This window comes from Choloepus didactylus, chromosome 5 (genome assembly GCF_015220235.1).
Source record: "Choloepus didactylus isolate mChoDid1 chromosome 5, mChoDid1.pri, whole genome shotgun sequence".
Lineage (NCBI taxonomy): Eukaryota > Metazoa > Chordata > Mammalia > Pilosa > Megalonychidae > Choloepus > Choloepus didactylus.
Genome location: NC_051311.1, coordinates 93,248,280 through 93,271,305, shown reverse-complemented (window position 1 = coordinate 93,271,305; position 23,026 = coordinate 93,248,280). Strand labels below are relative to the sequence as shown.

At 35.3% G+C, this 23,026-nt stretch overlaps 1 protein-coding gene across 3 annotated transcripts in view; it reads right to left on the bottom strand.

The window, feature by feature from the left end:
- Nucleotides 1–7,758: 7,758 nt before the first annotated feature.
- Nucleotides 7,759–23,026, bottom strand: part of RSBN1L (round spermatid basic protein 1 like) — a 94,527-nt gene continuing 79,259 nt past the window's right edge. The window contains exons 7-9 of one of the 3 annotated variants that reach the window (XM_037836499.1): nucleotides 17,897–18,005; nucleotides 17,528–17,812; nucleotides 7,759–9,203 (exon numbers count right to left, since the gene is read on the bottom strand). In XM_037836499.1, coding sequence (XP_037692427.1) covers nucleotides 9,183–9,203; nucleotides 17,528–17,812; nucleotides 17,897–18,005 — 415 coding nt within the window. In that variant the 3' untranslated portion in view covers nucleotides 7,759–9,182. Of the gene's footprint in view, nucleotides 9,207–13,985; nucleotides 17,813–17,896; nucleotides 18,006–23,026 lie in introns of those variants that run through there. The other 2 variants (XM_037836500.1, XM_037836498.1) reach the window with 2 other exon arrangements.

Here is a 23,026-nt window from a genome sequence, read left to right as displayed (position 1 = left end):
GGACCGTACATCTTGGTTCAATCAGGACAGGCGCAGTTTATGCCTACTGTCCTAGGATACCAGGGAGTTAGTGCCCCTAAACCTCAGAAGTAACTGGTTTGAGAAATTATCACCCTACCAACATGCTTAGTGAATTCTAAAGAAGCAAGAATTCCAAAGAGACTGATCTTATAACCTTAAGGTAGGATGATTGTTCTTGCCCTCTACAGCCCTCGTGTTTAGGTCTGGGAGGAATCTAAAGTTCTACTTTGTTCTGTTTTCAAAATGAAAAAGAAAGTGGTTACTGTCTGCTAAAACTTGATTACTTGAATATAGCATTTTTGTCTAGTTCTTCCTTGTAAAGACAGATAACATGGTAAAGTTTCAGCTGCAACACCACAAATTAGCACAGCTTAATAGCTTGAAAAACATTTGAAAATGTAGAGCTACGGTAAATCAAACAAACAAGTAAGTAAATAATGATCAGTTGCAAATGTTGGTGTTTAATAGTATTTTGGGTATCTAAAAATTGGATTCAAGAAGGATAGTTAATGTGGGGAACTGACTGTTTCAGACTTGATCAGATATTCCTTATTTGATGGAGAAATCTAAAATATTTGGTTTATGGGATCTGTCATTAGATAGATTTGACACAGAGGAACACTTTCTACCCTGCAAGAAGCCAGCCAGGGGGATCTAAATTGCAACTATTTTGTAGTTCAGGAAAAGCTATATTGATGCAATTATTATCTAAGCATAATCTCTCAGGGAAAATGAAAAGGAGGAACCAGCACAACATGCAAAGAATCAGCAAGGCTGGGAGTCAGCAACCTTTTTTCTGTAAAGGATCACATAGTAAATATTTTAGGCTCTGCGGGTCATATGGTCTCATTGGCTACTACTCACTTCAGCTGCTGGAGTGACAAAGCAGTCATAGACAGTATGTTAACAAATGATTGTAGCTATGTTCCCATAAAACTTACTGGATTTATTTGAATTTCATAAAATTTTCACATATCACAAAGTATTATTATTTTGATTTTTGCTTCAACCATATAAAAATTATAAAAACCATTTGTGGCCCTGCCTCCATCAAAATGCTGGAGTGAAATATTTCAGGACTCTACACTCACAGAAGCTTTGAACAACCAGCAAGAACTGACAGAAATAACTTTCTCAAAGCTTCAGAAAACAGTTAAACAACTGCAGTAACAAGGCAAGTGCTGAATCAAGAATAAGGCTACTTAAAAAATGGTAGGGTCTGGCAGCCTGGCTGGCTCCTCACACACCCCTTACTGGCTGGCACAGAGCTGGCCTGCACTCCCAGTGTGGATCCCTGGTCACAGTTCCTGGGGGAGCAGAGTAAACCTTGTGCACGTACTAGGAGCATGTATGTCTGGTCCAATCTGTCTGGTGGTTACCTGACAGAATTGCCGACCCAGAACTATCCCTGTATGCAGAGGAAGTTCACAGAGGTACAGAACACTGTGGGAGAGCAGGCAAGTTGTGCTGCTGGGGGCAAGGGATTGCTGGTTGTAGGATATATAGTGCAGTTACTGGGACAGTGAGGAAACTGTTTCCTAGAAAAGAGGGAACATTCATATCTGTGTAAATGGGGAATTCCAAGGGCCACATGCATACCCAAGAAGAGATCTATATGCAGAGGGCGGCCTCTATGCTTTGGTCTTAAGCTTTTCTCTGAACTCATTGTTTTGGTAAGCTCTGAAGGAGAGCACTCAGGTCAATCTGCAAAGACTGGGAAAGATATTTTCTTTTATTCCTTTATTGTTACTAGCTTATTGAAGGAAAGCTCTGTTCAAACACTTAGTATTACAAGCTTAAGGAACAGACAACACAGATTCTAAATTCCTATGATAACACAATAAAATACAAAATGTCCAGGTTTCAACAAAATATTACAAAACATAAAAGAAACAGGAAGTGAAGGCCAAGAAAGAGGAGAAAATTAAAGCATTAGAGATGAACAATGAGTAGGAACAGATCTGGGACATTCTAGATAAAGACTTCCAAAAAAAAAAGGTCCTAAATATGCCCAAAGAGCAAAAGGAAAGAAATCGTGGGCAAGGAACTAAAGGAAAACAATAAATGAATATAAAGAGAATATCAACACAGAGATGGAAATTATGAAAAACAAACAAAAAAGTCTAAAGACAACAGTCACAGAAATTAAAAATTCCCTTAAGGGTCTCATCAGCAGGTTGGAGCTGGCAGAAAAAAGAATCAGTAAAATTGAAGAAAAATGATTGAAATCATCCAGTCTAAAAAGCATAAAGGTGAACAGAGACTGGGGAACCCATGGGACACCATCAAGTGTGCTAATATCTGCATTGTGGGAATGAATCCCAGAGGAAGAAAGAAAGGAGAAGTTTGAATATTCAAAGAAATAATGACTGAAAACTCTTCAAATTTAAGGAGTCATGAATATTCACATCCAAGAAGTTTAACAAACTCTAAACATGAAAAACCAAAATAGGTGCATACCACAACACATTATAATCAAATTCAAATGTCAAAATGTCAAAAATCTATATAGAGAGAATTCTGAAAGCTGCAAGAGAAAAGGTATCACATACAAAGGTGCCTCAGTAAGACTAAATGCTGATTTCTCATCCAAAGCTATGGAAGTAGGATGACATAAAGTGCTGAAAGCAAAAATTGTCAACCAATAATTCTATATCCAGCAAAGCTGTCTTTCAAAAAGAGGGAGAGATTAAGACACTCCCAGATAAACAAAAGCTGGGGGAATTCATCACCACTAGACCTGCCCTACAAATAACACTAAAGGGAGTTCTTCAGACTGAAACGAAAGGACACTAGACAATGGTTCAAAATGGCATAAAGAAATAAAGACCTCTGGGAAAGGTAATCATTTGGGTAATTATAAATGCCAATATTACTGTATTGTAATTGTTAGTATGTAACTCCACTTCTTACTTCCTATGGGTGCTAACATGCAATTGCATAAAAAATAATGATAGAAAGAGAAGAGAGGTGGGGCAAAATGGCAGCATAGAGAAGTGTGGAATTTAGTTAGTCCTCTAGACAACTGATAAATAGCTGGAAACAACTAGTAAATAGTCTGGAACAGTTGTTGGGGGACATCTATGACTGCTCACACATCGTACACCAGTCAGGAATGGTGGAACAGCTGAGATCACAGCATAAAGTGAGTAAAAACTGCAGACTGGCACCCCTCACCCCTGGCTTGGCAGGCCGAGCTGCAAAACTTCTGCTGTATGAGAAAGAAGCAGTCCCTGTTGAAGCAGGGAGGGGTGGCTCAGCCAAGCTCCAACTGCAGTTTTAATTTAACAAATTTGGACTATTGAATACAACATACAAGCACAGATAGGCCCTGAGCAAACAGGAATCTGTGGTTACTCCCAACAGAGAGGAGACAGGGCTGAAGAAAAAAAAAAGTGTATGTGTGTGTGTGTGTATACACACATATAAACACACAGGCTTTTGGAGATGGCTGAGATCTAAGAGCTGGAGAATGGAGAATGGCTGTGTCCCCAAAAAAGGGGCACAGAGACCTGGGTACAAACTCCAGTCAACCAGTGAAACTGAGAGGCTGGAGACAGACTCTGAAAAGGGGCTTTTGATCTTTTCCATTTTTTTTCTCATTCTATGCAGCTCATTAGAGAAAGCCTCAGGCATTTTCAATTGGCAGCTGCTGACCCAGGCAAGGGTGGAGTTAAGAGAGTCAGAGAGACAAAGGAGGAATTCAAGTTGAGAAGATAACTCTTTGGGGGATGTATCTTCCCTAAGAGGATATTATGGACAACTGTACACTAATTACTACTAAAGAGATTGAATTAGTAATTAGTAATCAAAAACCTCCCAACAAAGAAAAGCCCAGGAATTTTACGGGGGAATTTTACCAAACATTCCAAGAAAACTTAACCCTGATTCTGCTCAAACTCTTCCATCAAGTTGAAGAGGAGGGAATACGCCCTAATTCATTTTACATGGCCAACATCACACTCATATCAAAGCCAGATTAAAAAAAAAAAACCACAAGAAAAGAAAACTACAGGCTAGTATCTCGTATGAATATAGATGCAAAAATCTTCAACAAAATGCTAGTAAACCAAATACAGCAAGCACCTTAAAAGAATTATGCACCATGATCAAGTGGGATTTATTCCTGGTATGCAAGGGACATTAATATAAGAAAATCAATTACTGTACTATTCAACATTAACAAAATGAAGGGGGAAAATAAAGCACGTGATCATCTCAAAGGACCTAGAAAAGGCATTTCATTAAATCCAATACTCCTTAATAAAAACACTTGGAAAACTAGAACTAGAAGGAAACCTCCTCAACACGATAAAGGGTATATATGAAAAACCCAGAGCTAACATCCTACTTAATGGTGAAAGGCTGAAAGCTTTCCCTCTAAGATCGGGAACAAGACAAGGATGCCCACTGTCACCAGTGTCTGGCAGTTCTGCCAGAACTATTAGGCAAGATAAAGAAATAAAAGGCATCAAATTGGAAAGAGAGAAGTAAAACTTCTATTTGTAGATGATACAATCCTAAGTACAGAAAAATCCACAACCAAGATCTTAAGAGCTAATAAATGAATTCAGCAAAGTGGCAGGGTACAAGATCAACACCCAAAAACCAGTAGTGTTCCTATACACTAGAAATGAACAACTGGAAGAAAAAATCAAGAAAAAAATTCCATTTACAATAGCAACTCAAAAGAGCCAAATACCTAGGAATAAATCTAATCAAGGATGTAAAGGACTTGTACATAGGAAAACACTTCTAAAAGAGATCCAAGAAGACATAAGTAAATGAAAGACATTCCATGTTCATGGATTAGAAGACTAAATATTGTTAAGATGTCAATTCTACCCAAGTGATTTACAGATTCAATGCAATCACAGTAAAAATTCCAGCAACCTTTGCAGAATAGGAAAAGCCATAATCAAATTTATATGGAAGGGTAAGGACTTCAAATAGCCAAAGCCATCTTGAAAAAGAAGGATGAAGTTGGAGGACTCACAATTCCTGATCTTAGAACTTATTACAAAGCCACAGTAATCACAACATTATGTTACAAGGACTCTCACATTAATGGCCAACTGATTTTTGACAAAGGGGCAAAGACACTCAATTGGGAAAGAATAGCCTCTTCAACAAATGGTGTTGGGAAAACTGTATCTCCATTTGCAAAAGAATGAAGGTGGATCCTTACCTCACCTCCTCCTTTATACAAAAATCAACTCAAAATGGATCAAATACCTAAATACAGGAGCCAGAACTATCAAACTCCTAGAAGAAAACAAGGGAAGCATCTTCAGTACCTTGTGTTAGGCAATAGTTTCTTAGACTTTATACCCAAAGCACAAGCAATTAAAAAAAAAAAAAGATAAATGGGACCTCATCAAAATTAAAAACTTTTTTTTACCTCACAGGCCTTTATCATGAAAGTAGAACATCAATCTATACAAAGGGAGGAAAAGGAGGAAAAATTTGGAAATTACTTATCTGATAAGGGCTTAATATCCATAATGTATACAGAAATCATTCAACTTAACAACAAAAAGACAAGTAACCCAATTTAAAAATGGGCAAGACTTGAATAGACATCTCTCCAAAGAAGATATACAGATGGACAAGCAGCACATGAAAAGATGCTCAGCATCATTAGGCATCAGGGAAATGCAAATCAAAGCCACATTGAGATACCATTTTATGCCCACTAGAATGACTACTATTAAAAGAAAGAGGATGCTGGTGGGAATATAAAATGGTGTAGCTACTGTGGAAGACAGTTTGGCAGTTCCTTGGAAAGTTGAGGAGAGAATTACCATATACCTGGCAATCCAACTACCAGGTATATACTCCAGAGTTGAAAGCAGGGACTCAAACTGATATTTGCCAATGTTCACAGCAGCATTATTCACAATTGCAAAAGATAAAAACAGCAACCTTTGAGGGGATAAACGAATGTGGTATATACATACAACAGAATAGTATTTAGCCATAAAAAGGAATAAAGTTTTGATACATGTGACAACATGGATGAACCTTGAAGACATCATGCTGAGTAAAATAAAGCAGACAAAAAAAGGACAAATATTGTATGATCTCACTGATAGGAAATAATTGGAATAAGCAAACTCATGGAGTGAGAATCTAGAATATAGATTAACGGGATGGGGTAAGTATATTTGGGAATTCTGTAGATAAAATATTGTAAACTAGAATGTCTCGCTTTGCTATGCTATGTTCTTGCACGTAGTACATTCCACTCCCAAAGCCAGGCTTATCTGTTGTCTACTTGCCTGTTGATCTTTGTGTCATAAAAGTCAAAATGTCCTGCCTCCCCTCCTGCCTCCCTAAACAGCCTTGAATGCCAGCACGTCTCCCTTCCCCGAAAATCTCAATAAAAACTGAAATGAGAATTGCTTGGGAGGACACTCTCCCTTGAGTTGTTCTCACTCTCGCCTCTCTTGACTTTTGTCTCGAGTAATTCATTGCGTCACCATGGCTACTGCTGGACAGAAAACCACAGGGATAGGGGATAGGGAGTTAAGGCTTAACTTGCACACATTCCTGTTTGGGAAGATGGAAATGTTTTGGTAATGGATGGTAGTGATGGTAGCACAACATTGTGAATGTAATTAGCAGCACTGACATATATATCTGAATGTGGTTAAAGGGGGAAATGTTTGGTTGTATGGAATAATGTTTTTTAAAATCCATGGAACTGCACTACACAAACAGAAAAACATGGGCTACTCCACCCCACCCGCCCCCCACAAGGAACCAGAGTCCTTGCTGTTTTCCAGAACTATGTTGGGGCAGGTGTGACTCAGCCTAAATGGAATCTGTGAATCTGATGCCAAGAGTGAGGGGGTGGACAGGGGCCAACCAGAGCTTTGGTCTGACATTCCAAATTGGGGGGGTGGGGATGGGGGTGAACTGTGAGGATTGAGATTGCCCAGGACCTGTTTCCCAGGATCCCCCCAGCTTCAGTCACCCCACTTGATTTTCTACCATGAGCCCCTCCCCCTAACTTACCTTGCTGTTTTATTGCTGTAATTTATTGACCTCAAAAACACTGCGTAACAGACCTCACTTGGGACAGGGAGGTCCCCAGGGCTCCCCCCTCCACTTGGTGCAGCCCCGTGCGGCCAGGTGCTGAGGGGAGCCTTTCTGTACCCCCACCCATCACTTGTTCTCCCCATCCCCCGGGGGGCCCAGGTTGGGCACCGTCCCATTTGCAAATACCTCGAGGGGTGGGGGAAGGATGAGTTATAGCTGTTTTGTTTGATTGGACCTGGAGAAGGCTCATGTCCTTCCCAGAAGAGGGGTGGGGGTGGGGTGTGGACACCCAGGATCACATTCCTGTACTGGCCACCGCTGCTGTCAGTCATTGGCTTGAATTCATTTCCCTCGAGACTTGGGATAAATTCAGGTCAGAACTGCGCAGCAGCTCAAGTGTCATAGAAAAGCAAATCACTGACAACTGATCTCTCCATCCAGAAGTGTGCAGTCTTAATGTACAGTGATGAGAAACTGTTATTTTATGATCTTTTCTTATTAAAAGCTTGACTGAAGTCTAAAAACACAACAAAAAAACATGGGCTATAGTTAATAGTAGAGTCATAAAAATATGCTTTTATCAATTTTAATAAATGTACCACACCAATGTTAGTGTTAATAGTAGGGTAGTATATGGGAATCCTGTATTTTGTGCATGATTGTTCTGTAAACCTACAACTTCTCTAATAGAAAAATAAAGCAAGATAAATAAAATAAAAAGCATTCATAGCTCACAGGCCCTAGAAACACAGGTGATCGGCCATATATAGTCTATTGGCTATAGTCTTCTGATCCCTAAACTAGACATAAAACAACGAAAAGCAGAAATTCTGCATGAGATTTTTAAGCAGAATGGTGAAATCTCAGAAATAGTTCTAACAATAAGAAAGGGGGACAGAAATGGGTAAGGAGTATATGTAAAAAAGCAACACAATAATCAACCTGTTTATATACCAGGATCAGTCAATATTAATAGCAAATAAAGGGTTTCCAGAAAATAAAACTCTTCCCTTACCTCACTTGATACACTGTCAAACTAAACATGTAAAGCAGCAAAAGTTATTATTGATTTGTTCCTCAGTAGTTAGAACACATTTAAACATTAAGTAATGAAAGATAAATAGAAAATAGAAATCATGCTCCCAGGTAGAAAAAGCAAAACAAATGGAATTATACATGTATACAATTAGTAATGCAGAAAAATACTTTCCTAGGCTTGTTTTTAGTTACAAGATACTTTGTTGATACTACAAAGATGTTTACTCATGAGATTTATAAAAAGAAGTAACACTGTTTCAAGAAAGAAATTTAAACATCAAAGGCTTTTATTAAAGCCTCTATTTTACAGATCAGCATGGATAAGTAACTCAATCTGATTTAGGGAATAGATTTGTTATCAAAAATTCCCAGTAAAAATAACTTGTGAACAAAATAACTTTTTATAGGACTAGAAAATATGAAAAGTACAAAATTGATGTTTAAAAACTTGGCAACTTGTTCAGTAACATTTTATGAAAATGGAAGCCAAATATGGCAGCCTCAGCCAGCCATATGAAATGTGAACATACATCCATCAATGGAGAGTGTCCAACCACAAAGTAAAATACTTCAGAAAGCTACAAAAAGGAGATACTCATCACTGGGCTAAAGCTATTGTACATTTAAGAGTTCTTATCCATACAAATTGGATCATCTTTGACAGTGCAGCAAATAGGAAATGATCTTGGCTGACAAACAAAAGTAATAGGCAAAGGAGAGGAAACCATAGATCCATTTTCACATAGGATAGGCATATCACTATGCTTCCAAGTCATCAAGAAAATAAGTTACTTCTCTTTATTGAGAACAAAATTATGAGCGTCCTTTTAGCAGTTTATTAAGAAGCAAACCACAGTCTACCAAAGAGGTTTCTTTTAATCTTGATTGGTCAAATATCGATTTGAGCTCAAGTATTATTGGTACTTCATGACATAAATATTGAAGATATATTGAATTACAGTATGTTAAAACTGATAAGAAACCCTCATTATAATGATAAAGAAACTGGAGTCCAGATAAATGAAATAAAATTAGTCCATGGTCACTGATACATGGAAGAACCAGTGTGAATCCAAATGCTACTTCCACAAATAGGTCTCCTACTGAAAAAAAACAAAAACAAAAATTAATGGAAAATGTCATTTATCAAATGCTAGGTGAAGATTACATTGGATTAAATGTTTTTATGAGGGGGATCTACCTCATACTTTAATGTTTTGTCCCCTTTTCACTGGCCTTAAAGTCAGCCAATCATGCTACATTGACAACTATATCACAAAGCAAATTTACTCCCACTATCATTTATATACTACAAACAAAATTTGTAATTCACTTAAATCAGGAATAGGCAGTCTGTAAGACAAGACATGATTTTGAATTGCCAGCCCAGGGCAAAATAGCAAAATAGGAAGAAGTTTGTTTTTGATCCCATCTACCTCCACCACACCTTTCCTTGACCCACTCATGAAACTTTATCCTCTTCCCAGATGCTGTACTGGGATGGGACACACAGCTGTACTGCTACGAATGCTTTCAACCCGACATAAACCTAGTGAAGTGGCTTTACAGAAGGATTGTCTGTAAAAATGTGCCACCTTTGTGTCCTTTTATCCCACTCCTGCAAACAGAATGGATATAGACTTAAAAACTAGTACATGTTATCATCTTGCTTCAATATTCTTCAATTTTTGACTGTTTGTTGACAGTATCAGTAAAGAATAAGGAAGCACACAAGCTTAATCAGAATGCCTCTCTAAATATAACCAAGTTTCTCTTAATAATAAGATTTAGGATTAAATCTCCCATGAGATATTAAGATGCTGGTTACATGAATTTTGCCATTTTAATCACTTTAGACATATTTAAAATTTATTTTTAATTTGTAATAATTTCCAGTGTCTCCACAAAATCTAACTGAAGGGAAAAAAGTTGGGTAAGTTTTATAGATTTAATTGTGTTACACAATATTTACTCTCTCCAAATTAACCTATGGGCCTGAATATCTAACAGGTGGCTTCTTATCCTTTATCCATCATGCTAAGTACAAAATAAAAACTTGGGACTCTTTATAGTGCCTGATGATCTAATTTTCTCCACTTTTCCTTCTGATACATTTCTAGAATTGCTTTATTAATTAAAATAATAAGTTACGGAAACCTACAGAATTTGTTTTCCCCACCCCAATGAAGTTAAGGTATAACTTTTGTTCTTTCAGATATTTATTGAACATATGTATATAGTATACTATATATTAGATATTGGGAATACCAAAGTGATTAAGCCAGTTCCTGACTTCCAGCTCATTATTTAGCTAGAACAGTTCAACATGTATTTAACTAATGTGTATTATATGGTGTGAACTAAGAGGCACAAGGAAGCAGAGGAAAGAACTAATTTTGCAAAAAAGGCTATATAGAAGAGATGATGTTTAACAAGTTTTGAAAAGATTTCATTATGTCACATTCCAGGCAGTTGTTTCCAGTGAAGGCAAAGTAAGTGTAAAAGTGCACAGAGGACATGGAAAGTACTGTTATCTGTTAAAGCTAAAAACTTGGCATATCAAATGGAAGAGATTGTGGTAGATGAGGCTAGAAAGGAAGGGCCATATTGTGAAGACTCCAGCGCTTTGCTAAGCATTTGGCCTTTACTCTTTAGGAAAGGAGGAGCCTGAAATATTTTAAAGCAGAAGAATAACAATCATATGCCAAAGAAAAGTTTAATTTGGTGGTAATAGTGAGAATGGATTAGAATGATGGGAGAGAGAGGCAGAGGACTGCAGGCAACCTAAAATATTTTAGGCTATTTTAAGAATCCAGTTGAGATAGACATCTATGACTATGACATGACAAGGGTAGTAGATGGATTATAAACATTTCTGGGCTCAACTCATGAAAACCTCATTTCTAAGTATATACCCAAAAAATGAAAGCAGTGACTAAAACAGATACTTGTATGCCATTGTTCATAGCAGCATTACTCACAATAGACAAAAGGCGGAAACAACCCAAGTGCCCAACAACAGAGGAATAAACAGAATGCATTAAGATACATACAATAGAAGATTATTCCACCATAAAAAGGCCTGAAGTTCTGATACATGCTACAACATGCACCTTGAAGACATCATGTTGAGTGAAATAAGCCAGAGGCAATAGGACAAATATTGTATGATTCCATTTATATAATATCTAGAATGAAATTAATACAGAAAGTGGATTACGAATTACCAAGGGCTGGTATAGTATTAAGCAATGGGACTTACTGCTTAATAGGTACAGAGATTGTTTGGAGTCATGAAAAAGTTTTGGTAATAAATGGTGATGATGGTAGCACAACATTGGGAATTTAATAAATATCATTGAATCATATATTTGAATGTGGTTAAAAGGGGAAATTTTAGGTTGTATATGTTATTAAATTCTAAAAAAAGACTGTACTACATAGTGAACCCTAATGTAAACTATGGACTGTAGTTAACAGTATGATTATAATAATATTCTTTCATCAGTTGTTAACAAAGGGACCACACTAATGCAAAGTGATAATAGTGGGTGGGGTAGGGTGCTGGTGTATGGGAACTCTATTTTCTCCATGATTTTTCTTTAAACATACATCTCTGATAAATATATATATATATATTTAAAAAGGGGAAATTGTGTTATATGTTACCACAAAAATATATAGTTAGATGTAAACCACACACACACACACAAACCTCATGATAAAATTGGACATGGTTTGAGGAAAAGATAGAGAAATCAGATTACTAAGACATGACCATATATATTGAGTAATGTCAGTACCCAAATTAGCAGGGAAGGGAGGAAGGATTGAAGAACTAAGATTTGACCATATGGATCATCTGTGCTTAAATGAGAAACCAAGATTGACTGAATTCATGAGGACATGAAGATAGTTCAGGGGCAGAGTATACATGCTTAAAGGAAAGAATCCTGGAGAATATCGTAAATGATGGTGGATAGGGAAAAGAAGCCTTCTAAAGAAATTTAAGAGTTTTAAGGAGGAAATGGTTGATAATAAGTGCTGCAAGGGTTAAATAGAAGTATTAAGAAATGCAGGTCTCCAGGAAGCCTGGACAAGCTGCCCCTCCCTAGTGCCAACCCACCTCCTGCAGCCCCCCCGTCATGCTCCCTGCTAGCTGGGGGGGCAGCTCCAAGGACATCCTGCATTCTGAACCTTACTCCTATATCCTATATCTGGAACCCTCCCTTTATGTGCTGTCTGGAGGTCACAGGCCTTGGATACTTCCCCAGAGCCTAACAGTTAGGGAAACCCACAGACCATTACCAAGGGGGACATCAAGGGGAAATGTGCTCCCCCGCCCCCCCCCCAATAGAGAGGTGGGGGTGGGGGAGGAGAGTTGGCCTGAGTATATATATAAGTGCCTTTACTGACTGAGACCCCACAGTGTGACGAAAACTAAAGAGAAAGCCAGACCCCAACCACCCACCTTCCCCAAAAAAAGAAATGCAGCCACTAGATTCGATAGTCAAAAGGTGACCTTTGAGAGGACCATTTCAGTTGAGTAGTTAAATTTCAGCATTACAGTGAAATTATAGTGTGATGAGAAATAATTTGGAAGAGGAGCAAGTGAAGCTAGAAGGAGATTTCCAAAAATTTTGTCATTTAAGAGGAATGATGGAACAAGAGCTTGAGCAAAAACGAAATTCAAGAAATGGGGTTTCTTAAGAAGGAAAAAACAAACAAAACCTCAAGGTTTTACATGGGGGAGGGGCAGAGGCCAAACTGGCCAAATAAATTTTTAAATTTTAAGTATTACACAAACTATTTGCTACTATACTGACTTGCCTCCAGGTCTACATACTTAACAATCTTCTGTTATATAATAGCAGGGAACCTGATAGGAAAGCATAAAAATTTAACATTTTAAAAATACAGGTGCATAAATTCTAAACTTCAAAATGAAGGATCCAAAGGTCTCATATTTTACCAGTGTAGTTCTTGGCAGGAAGATTACAGTAATGAACGTACAAGTAGTAATTTTAATTTCTAGTTAACTTAAGTTCTACTTGCCCATATTTTGTTCTCAGCTCATTTCACTTCCTGACTGGGTTTTTGAAGTCCATTAAGAGCTAGAAGAGAAGATAACCTGAAATGCAAGGTGTTTTCCCCTTCTTTTTCAACTCTCCCAGTAGAGATGTGATATAGAAGGTCAATAAGCTTATAAAGACATCTCTGCTTTTAGCCAACTTGTGCTTAACATTCTAAAAAATAGTCATTTCCATCTGTAGTATGCAGAGGCTTACAGGAAGAACTGAATAGAAAAGCCAAGACAGAAGCTAACAGGATTTACTAGTCCTGAGTTGTCCTCTTAATTATCTGAAGTATACTGTCATTGCCAAACATACCAAATATAACTCATGACACAGACAATACATTCTAAAGCTCATAAAATTTTGTCTACACATCAAAGTAATTGCATCAGGTGGAAGAAAGCTTAAGTAAGAGTTATTCTACCACTCTGAAAAACAAGATCTACCGAGTCACTTTTGAGCAGCCTAAAAGTATTTTGAAAAGAATGGCATGGCAGTTTTGTACTCCCCTCCTGGGGGAAAAATAGGCCTGTTTAGAGGAAACAAGGAAGGTGATTTTTTTTACCATACTATCCAAACACCCATCCCTAACTAGTTCAGCAAACTTGTTTAAGATAATCCTAACTATTCTTCCCTCTGTTAGCTTAAATCAACTTTTAATCATTAGGTTTTAAGAGGAAAAAAGATCTTCAGATTGGAATAATTTTCAGTGGTTTCTGCTGAAGACAGAAAACCAATAACTTCTAAAGATATCGAGATTAAAACAAAATGCCAAATATAAGGAAATAATTACATAACAAAGGTAAAAAGACTGCAGTCATTAATTTTAGTATTTATTGAAAGGTGGAAGACAAGGAAAATTCCTTTCAAACTCCAAAAACACATCTTGCACCTTTGCTAAATGTAAAATAAATTTTGAGATATTTGCTTTACATGACAATGAACTTGTCCAAAGGACAGCTGAATGTAAATTTACCAAGAACAATGCTAATTTACTGTTTACAGAAATGATCTTATCTGCCATTACTATTGGGGAAAAACTGTTTTACACTCAGGAACATTAATAAAATACCTTGAAGACTCAACCCAAGAAATCAAATCTCCCCTACCCTCCATGATCCGCCTCCCAGCCCCACCAAAAGTTACAGAATAGATTAAAAATGAATATATGTGGAAACACAGTGTTTCCAAAAAACAAACTTATACACGCAGACATGCATATATACTTGCACACACACATGGTCTGTGCCAGATCAATCTACTCTTTATATAAGGTCAACAGCCTTATTGAGAAGGAAGATAAGGAATATGGCTTTAGCAAAGTTTTCAACTTAATATCACAAATGCTTAATTCTTTTGCTAGTTAGCCAGCTAACCTGAGTATGGAATATATATTACTTAGATAGATAAAAGATATGAACAAAAGTAATTTTTTAAAAAAGCACATAGCAGACACCATTGAGGTAACTTCATTTTTTTTTAAAGGTCTGTGTATCAACTTAATTTATATAACAATTGTTTATTTTAATTAACCTATGACCATATTGGAAACTATATCTTAAGTGCTTTATTGTTCTGATCCAAGAAATTAGAAATAAAAACAAAAAACTGTGTTCAGATAAAGATCTGGAATTTACTAACTAGGAAACCATTAATATAATGCAGTATATTAAATAGAAAGTATTTGTGTGTAACAAAGGTAGACAACAAGTTCTCAGATTGCATTTAAAGAGGATTTTTAAATTATGACCCATAAGACAAGGAAAATTAAGTATTATTCAAGGCTGTGTATTGAAATCTGAGCCCAATGATTTTTCTACTTCACCTCCACAGATATGTATGTGTTTTACAAAACAATTAAATTTTCAAATTATGGAGAAGTTTATATTATATAGGCAACTATACCTAAAAACAACCATTATGGTTGCTTTAGATACAATTTTCTTTTTAAGGCTCATGTATTTTGGAAGGGTTGCCTCAAGTCACTGTATTATAGTGCATCTATATAGGTGCTCCTGGAAATAAAAACAAACCTTGTTAAATAGATCATCCTTCAATTAAAAAAGAAAAGCCAGAAAAATATTTTAAACACATTTCCTCCTATTTTTTCAATACTGGCTTGTTATAAGCTTTTGTCTCCCAAAAAGATAGGTGCAAATCCATAAATTTAGATGGAAGATTAAAGAAATGGGAGCAGGACAAGACAGCCACATATAAAACAAAACAAAACCCTATTTACATTAACATGATTTATACTTTCTTATCCCATAAGACTTCCTATGTTGCAAATATACTAATTTCCTACAAAGCATCAAGATTTTCTACAATATTTGCTTACCCTTTTATTAATCTAGGGGCCAGAAATGACATCATTGCTGCAGTTAATTCTTATTTGTTCCGGTGAAATGCCTCTAAGTGGCTTCTCCATAACCAGAAAGATGAGCAGTTTTGATATCACCGGCCCAAAAAGCAGCATGAAGAACCCCAGTTGAAAGTCATCAACCAAGTATAAGTCAAAATAATACCAAAGACAAAACAAAATAAAAAAGATTTGCAAAGAGCAGAGTTCCTTACATCAAAGCATGTATCAAAGACATTTGTTTGACTTTTAATTCCACAGGTGGCAGCAGTCTTAAATAGTGCTGAAGTCCATTGTTTTACTAATTATCTTTAGATAGGCACCCGCAATCCTGTTTCCTACCTAGTTTTATTTTCCAGAACTTCTTCTGAAAAGGAAGTACTCTGATTTATTAGCTAGGAAAGGGAGGGGGATCCTGAGAAAGATGAGGTACCACATAATATTGTCAGTTGTAACTCTGTATTGGCAGTTTGAGTCACTGCCCTTATTCTACAATTTTGTATTTGCTGTATTTTCCTCCCATTCTGCCAGAAAAAATGTAAAAGAGGATTGATTTTAATTGCTCATAATTACTCTTTCTATAACTAAAGATTTTTACTCAGCCACATTTAAGTACAGTGCAAGTGTTTATGAGTAAGAAAAGTTTTTACACTTATCATTCTACACAATGAAAAGAAACTTTATGTTAGAGCTATGTAATCAGGCCACTTAACTTTATTAGTTAGAAGGGTTAGATATCAGTAAAAGACCTTATTTCTCCCAACTTTCTAAAATTGTTTCTATACCAAACTGTTTTCTTAATGTTGAATATAAATCTTTTAAAAATGTATTCAAGGGATTAGGAGTAGGAAGATTCATGTATTCATCTTATTCAGCAACCTAAGAAATTATCCAAAACATGATATACACATTCCCATACACACACACATTCACACTTTCATAACTGAATCTTGGTGTTTAAAAATGCTTACACAGTGTGGGGAATTTAAATATTCCCTAGATTTGAATACATACATTTGCACTCCATAACCACTCTAAATGGAAGTACCAGCAGAAAGAAACATCAAATAAATGATTTAACTCAATTGTCAGTTATCAATTTGCAGACCAAAAAGAAAACATATTTGTCATTATGAACCTTTATTAAGTGGCTCACATTTCAGTATAAATCACACTAAAAAGATCTGTAAAGCTATTTACACTACAGTGCTGACACATTTAAAATGGAAAACAAAAAAACAAAAAAAAAACCCAGTATAAATAAGCTCTATGGAAAAGCCTTAAATTGTCGAAAAGGAATTCTGGCTCATATTACAAAATAACACACACACACACACATACACACACACATATATATGTATGTATGTATGTTAACGTCAGCTGTAGTCTAAAACCTTTAACTCAAATGATTTAAAGACTCCTTTTGTTTAAACCTGTAATGTTTACAGTGCATCTGGCCCTAAGTGCTCTGATATTTCACAGTTATGGACAGGCACTGAGGAATGTTACAAAGCTACATAAACTATATTTTGTAACAGACATGGGAGCAAGTCCCTGGCTTGCTTCAGAAATCATGAATTTTTATTACATTATTAAATTTAAAAAAAAAAAATTTTAAATGGTCTGTACAAATTTAGCACAAAATGTCATCATCTTTTCTATCTTGATTTGAATGTGCTAAACTATGTTGCCTTGTATCAACTAGACTCATGTGACTTCCAGGGCAAAATTCTTCCTTTAAATCTTTGTTGGTATTTCCAAATTTAGACTCCACGTCAATCTTAAATTCTGTAAATTGAACATGATCCAATTTTGCTTTAATATTCTTGCCATCCGTATTATTGGGTGCTCTAGTCTTTTCAGGAATATTAACATTCACAGTTTCTTCCTTGATTCTTACAGATGGAACAGGTTCATGTTTAATCTGCTGCAATTCATATTTAGAATGAAGCATGTCTGAACAAGCAGAATCCAAAGAGTTTTTGCTTACAGCACAAATTGTGTTGTCAGTGTGAGGTCCAAGAACTGATGCTGTGGGATCTGGTAATGTGCCTGTTCCATGAGTAGCTGCATTCTGAGAAGTGTCCTCCTCTGAGTGATATAATTTGAGCCGAATATGCCATGCTAAACTGCATACAGCTGAAACTGTCTTAAACTGATGCACAACATTCCTCGGAATGAAATAAATGTCATTATCATACAGTTGAATCCTGGCATAGCGAATGCCTTCCCTCCTCAGTTGATTAAGTTTTGCATCATCAACCCACTGGACACACTAAAAAAGCACAAAAGGAATACAATTAAATCTTTTCCATAATAAAATTAAACAAAAGACAAAACATAATTATTTAAAAAATACCTGAGACAGTGGAGGTTCATGTAAATCTAACTGCATTCGCTGCACTACTTCTAAGAAATCTTCAGCATGAAAACAAATTACATCTTTGGTTATTCGGGGTTGATCAGGCCTGAAAAAGAAAATGAGATGATGAAGAATCTTTTGTCAAGGTTTCATTCTGTTAAGTCCATATTAAATCCAAAGCAAAAAGAGTTTATGGTCAAAACCAAAGTACTGTATTAGAAATAAAGCTAAATTATAATTGAAAGACGACTTTACATACGTAAACAAAGTGATGACACCATGGGTTTCAACCTAAACAGATAAAAAACAACTCACCTATTTTATAATAGCCATTTGTGCCCAGATTTGAAAAATTAATGATTCATATCATGTTGGTAAATTGTGCAAACCAAAAACTCTGTTTTATTTTAACGTTGAGGTCAGCATTGCATAAAATTAAGTGCTGAAGCTGGGAACACTGCATTAAATTTAGAGGTCATTTTTGGGGAAAAGGGAATACTTTCATATTAAAGATACTTATAACTGCACTGATACATAAAACCCATAAATAACTCATAATAAAAAAAGATATCCCACTTAGAAAGTAAAAATAAAATAAACCGTTGTTGTTTACTGGGTTAATAGTGTCTTTAAATATAATACTAGAGATTTCCCAAATTACTCAATTAGGAATATACAAATATATCTTTATAGAAGATTCTCAAAAACGGATTTGAGATTAAAATCACATGCAACATAAACACAAAGAAAATGATACAAGGCAAATCAACCAAATTTCTAATAACTATGGATAAAGCACATCTAAAAAGCATGCATTACATTATATACAGTGGAGAATAAGAATGATCACAGACTTATCAGAAACAATGAGAAGAACAGTATATGTTTAAAGTGTTGAAAGAAAAAAAGGCAAATCTAGAATTCTACAACCACCAAAACTATCCCTCAAAAATATGAAATAAAAACGTTTTCAAACAAAAGCTGAGAGAATATTCCACCAGAATACTAGCACAACAAAGAATGTTAAAGGAACTTCTTCAGGTTGAAGGTAAATGAGACTAGATGGGAATGTAGATCCAGACAAAAGAATCTAAGAACACTAGTTAACAGATATGAAAGATTTTATTCTAATTTTAAATCTCCTTAAAATATAATTGTTTAAGGCAAAGGTAATAATATATTGTGAAGTTTGTAGCATACGTAAAGTAAAACATGACAATAATTAGCAGAGGCCAGAGAAGATAGACTGTGTTAAGATTAGTGCAACCAAGTAAATAAAACACAATGATAGAGCTAGTAAGCAAACAGCGAAAGTAAAATGGAATGCTAAAAAAGACAAGGAAAGTGGGAAAGAGGAGCAAAGAACCAAAGATGCAAATGGATAAAAGCAAAATGGTAAATTTAAATCCACATTTACAGATAATTATATTAGAATTAAATGATCTAAATACTCCAATTAAAGACAAGTTTGTCACAATGGATTAAAAAAAAGCACAACCCAACTATATCATTTTGACATGAAACACACATAAGTTCAAAGAAAAAGAATGCAAAAAGATATAATGTGCAAACATGAATCTTAAGAAAGCTAAAATGGATATATTAACTTCAGACACAGTAGATTCCCATATGACGAAGATTATCAGGATAAAAAGTACATTATATAATGATAAAGGAGGTAATTCACTAAGAAGAAATAATAACTCTAAATGTGTAATCACTTAATAATGGAGTTTCAGAATATATGAAACAACCTTGCAAGAAGTCAATCACAAAAGACTACATATTATATGAATCCATTTATATGAAATGTCCAGAATAAGCAAATCTATATAGAGAGAAAGTAAAATGGTTCCTAGGGCTGGGGAGGATAAGGGATTGAACGGGGACAAAGCTGGTTACAGAGTTTCATCCAAGATGAGGCGATGAAAATGTCCTATAACTGATTGTGGTGATGCTGATGCAACTCCGTGAATACACTAAAAACTACTGAATTTTACACTTAAAATGGGTGAATTTTATGGTATTTGAATTATATCAACAAAGCTGTTACTAAAGAACAACAAATGGAACAAAAACTAGCAAAACTGAAGGGAGAAATAGACAAATTCAAGATTAATACTGGAGATTAACAAGACAACAAAAATGAGTAAGAGTACAGATAACTTGAATCATACTATCAATGAAGTCAACCGAATTGGCATTTATAGAGCACTATACCCAACAGCAGCAGAATATCCATTCTTTTAAATGCACTTAGAACATTTACCAAGATAATCCATAAAACAAATCCCAACAAATTAAAAAGGACTGTAATCATACACAGTGTTTTCTGACCACAACAGAATTAAATATGAAATCAAAAACAAAAAAAATCTGAAAACCTCCTTAAATATCAGAACTTGAACAACACTCTTATTTTAAATATCCTAAGGGTTAAAAATGAAATTAAAAGAGAAGTTAGAAATAATCTGAACTGAATAATAATAAAAAATACAGTATCAAAATTTGTGGGATGTAAAGTGCTTACAGAAATTTATAGCTTTAACTACTAATATTAGTAGAGAAGGTCACAAATCAATCTAAGCCTCCAACCTATTTCTTCTAGAAACAGAAGAGCAAGTTCTGTTCTTAAAAGAATAGAAATAATGAAAAGCAGAAACAATGAAACAGAAAATGGAAAAACATTAGGAAAATATCAATAAATAAAAGGCTGATTCTTTGAAAAGATCAATAAAATGATAGGGAGAACAGCATGTGCTGAAGATACTAAGGGAGAGGATCTGGTAAAAATTTGATCTTAGACAAGTGCCTAGGTAAAGAAAAAATGGGATAACATTTCTAAACCCCACTATGTGCTTAAGAGTCATCCTCTCCTTCCTCTGCCTGTTTTTCATCATCCTTCATCAACTCCAGCTGGTCATCATCCCATTTTCATTATCATCATCATCCAGTACGTCCCCCTCCTCAGCACTGAAATAAACAATAACCAAGGTTTTTAATCCCAGGAATAGACATGGAATTATGGAATTAGAGGGTTTTAAAGTAAATTTATACAAGTCCTGTATGTATATCAAATATTTTCTCCCAGTCTGTAGCTTGGCTTTTCATTATCTTAAAGGTATTTAAAAAGCTGACTTTTAATTTTACTGCAGTCCAGTTTACGAATGTTTTTGTTTATGGTTCATGAAATCTTGGCCTACTACAAAATTTTCTCATGGTTTCTTGTAGAAGTTTTAATGGTTACATTTAGTTTTATGATCTACTTTAATTATTTTGTATGGTCTATGATAAGAACCAAGGTTTACTTTGTTGGTTTGTTTTTGTTTTTGCATATGGACACTCAGTTGTTCCTGCACCATTTCTTAAAAAGATTTCTTTCCCCTTTGAATTACCTTCAGAGGTATGTCAAAAATCAATGATGGATCTATTTCTGGACACTATCCTCTTCCATAGGTATAAACCTTTATCCTTATGATACCACACTCCCTTAATTACTCTAGCCTCCACACTCAGCCTTGAAATGACAGGTTATCACCATTGTTTTGTTTTGTTTTTCCAAAGTTTTGCCTATGCTAAATTCTTTGTATTTATATAAGAAAACCTAGTGAAATTTAGGTCGATTTATAGATCATTTTGGAAAGAACTGACATATTAAGAATACCAAGTCTTCTAATCCATAAACAAGCCTACATTTATGGAAGTCTACTTGAATTTTTCTCAGTAGTATTTTGTAGCTTTCAGCATACAGGTCATGTATATGGGTTTTAAAAATTCATTTCTAAGTATTTCATGTTTTTTTATGCTATTTTAAGTAGTATTGTGTTTTCTTAAAATTTCATTTTCCAAATGTTCATTGCTAGTATATATAAATACAACTGATTTTTGTATATTGCTCTTATCCTGTGACTTTGACTGTGCTGGTTTAGATGTATTATGTCCCCCAAAACGCCAGGTTCTTTATTTTTTTTTAATTTTTTTCCTGTCACTCCTAAACCTTTTATTCATTTACTTTTTTTTTTTGAAAAAAATTCAAAGTTATGTGAATAGTTGCAAAAACAATACTAGCCCCATACACAGAATCCCATCATACCCTGACCACCCTCCCCCGATAGCTCAATCCACCAACTTTAACATGCTGTCACATCACTATTTCTTTCCCTCCCTCCCTATCTGTCATCCATCATATATTTTTCTGTCTTCTGAACATACGAGAGTTAGCTGCACACATCCTTGAACATACACTATAATTCACATAGGTACTTCCCATGAACAAGAACATTCTTTTATGTAATTCCATTAAGCAAAGCTAAGAAGTATAAGAGATTCAACAATGATACAATGCTTACATTCTATATTTCCTTTTCCTTATGTTTCAACTGTGTCCCTTTGAACCACCTGTCCTCCACCCTCCAATCCCATCCAAGTTCATCCTTAGCATTCAATTGTCATGTAGACTGTCTTTTTTTCCTTTTCAATTGTGGAAACATATATATAGCCTAAATCTTCCCATTCTGCCCTCTCCCTAGCCTTCCATTAGTGGGATTAATCACCTTTAGAATGATGTTATGCTCTTTCCCACCATCCATTACTAAAAATTTCCCTTCACCTCAAACAGCAACCCTACACTCCTTTCTTAACTCCCCATTGCCCCTTCCCCCATTTCTCTTAACTCAAACCCTACTTTTCATCTCTATGTTTATATCTCTGATAATTTATTTCTGTTTACTGTGGGGCTTTAAATTAACCTCTTAAATCCCTATCCGTCTTGTTTTTTTTTTTTGATACCACCTTCACTTCAATAGGGCACACAAACTATGTTTCTATACTTCTTCATTCCCCCACCTTTATATAGTTTTCTAAAATTACCTATTTTACATTGAGTTCAAAACCACTGATTTGTCCTTAGAGTTTGTGTATTTTTTATCATGTAGGAAGTAAATAGTGGAGTTATAGTTCAAAAATTATTGACTTCTATTTGTATTCCATTGTGTTTGGAGAATGTTCTTTGAGTATATTCAATTTTTATTTTTTTATAATTTCTTGAGGCTTGTTTTATGTCCCAGCTTATGGTCCCTTCTGGAGAAAGACCTGTGATCACTAGAGAAAAATGAGTGTCCTGGTGAT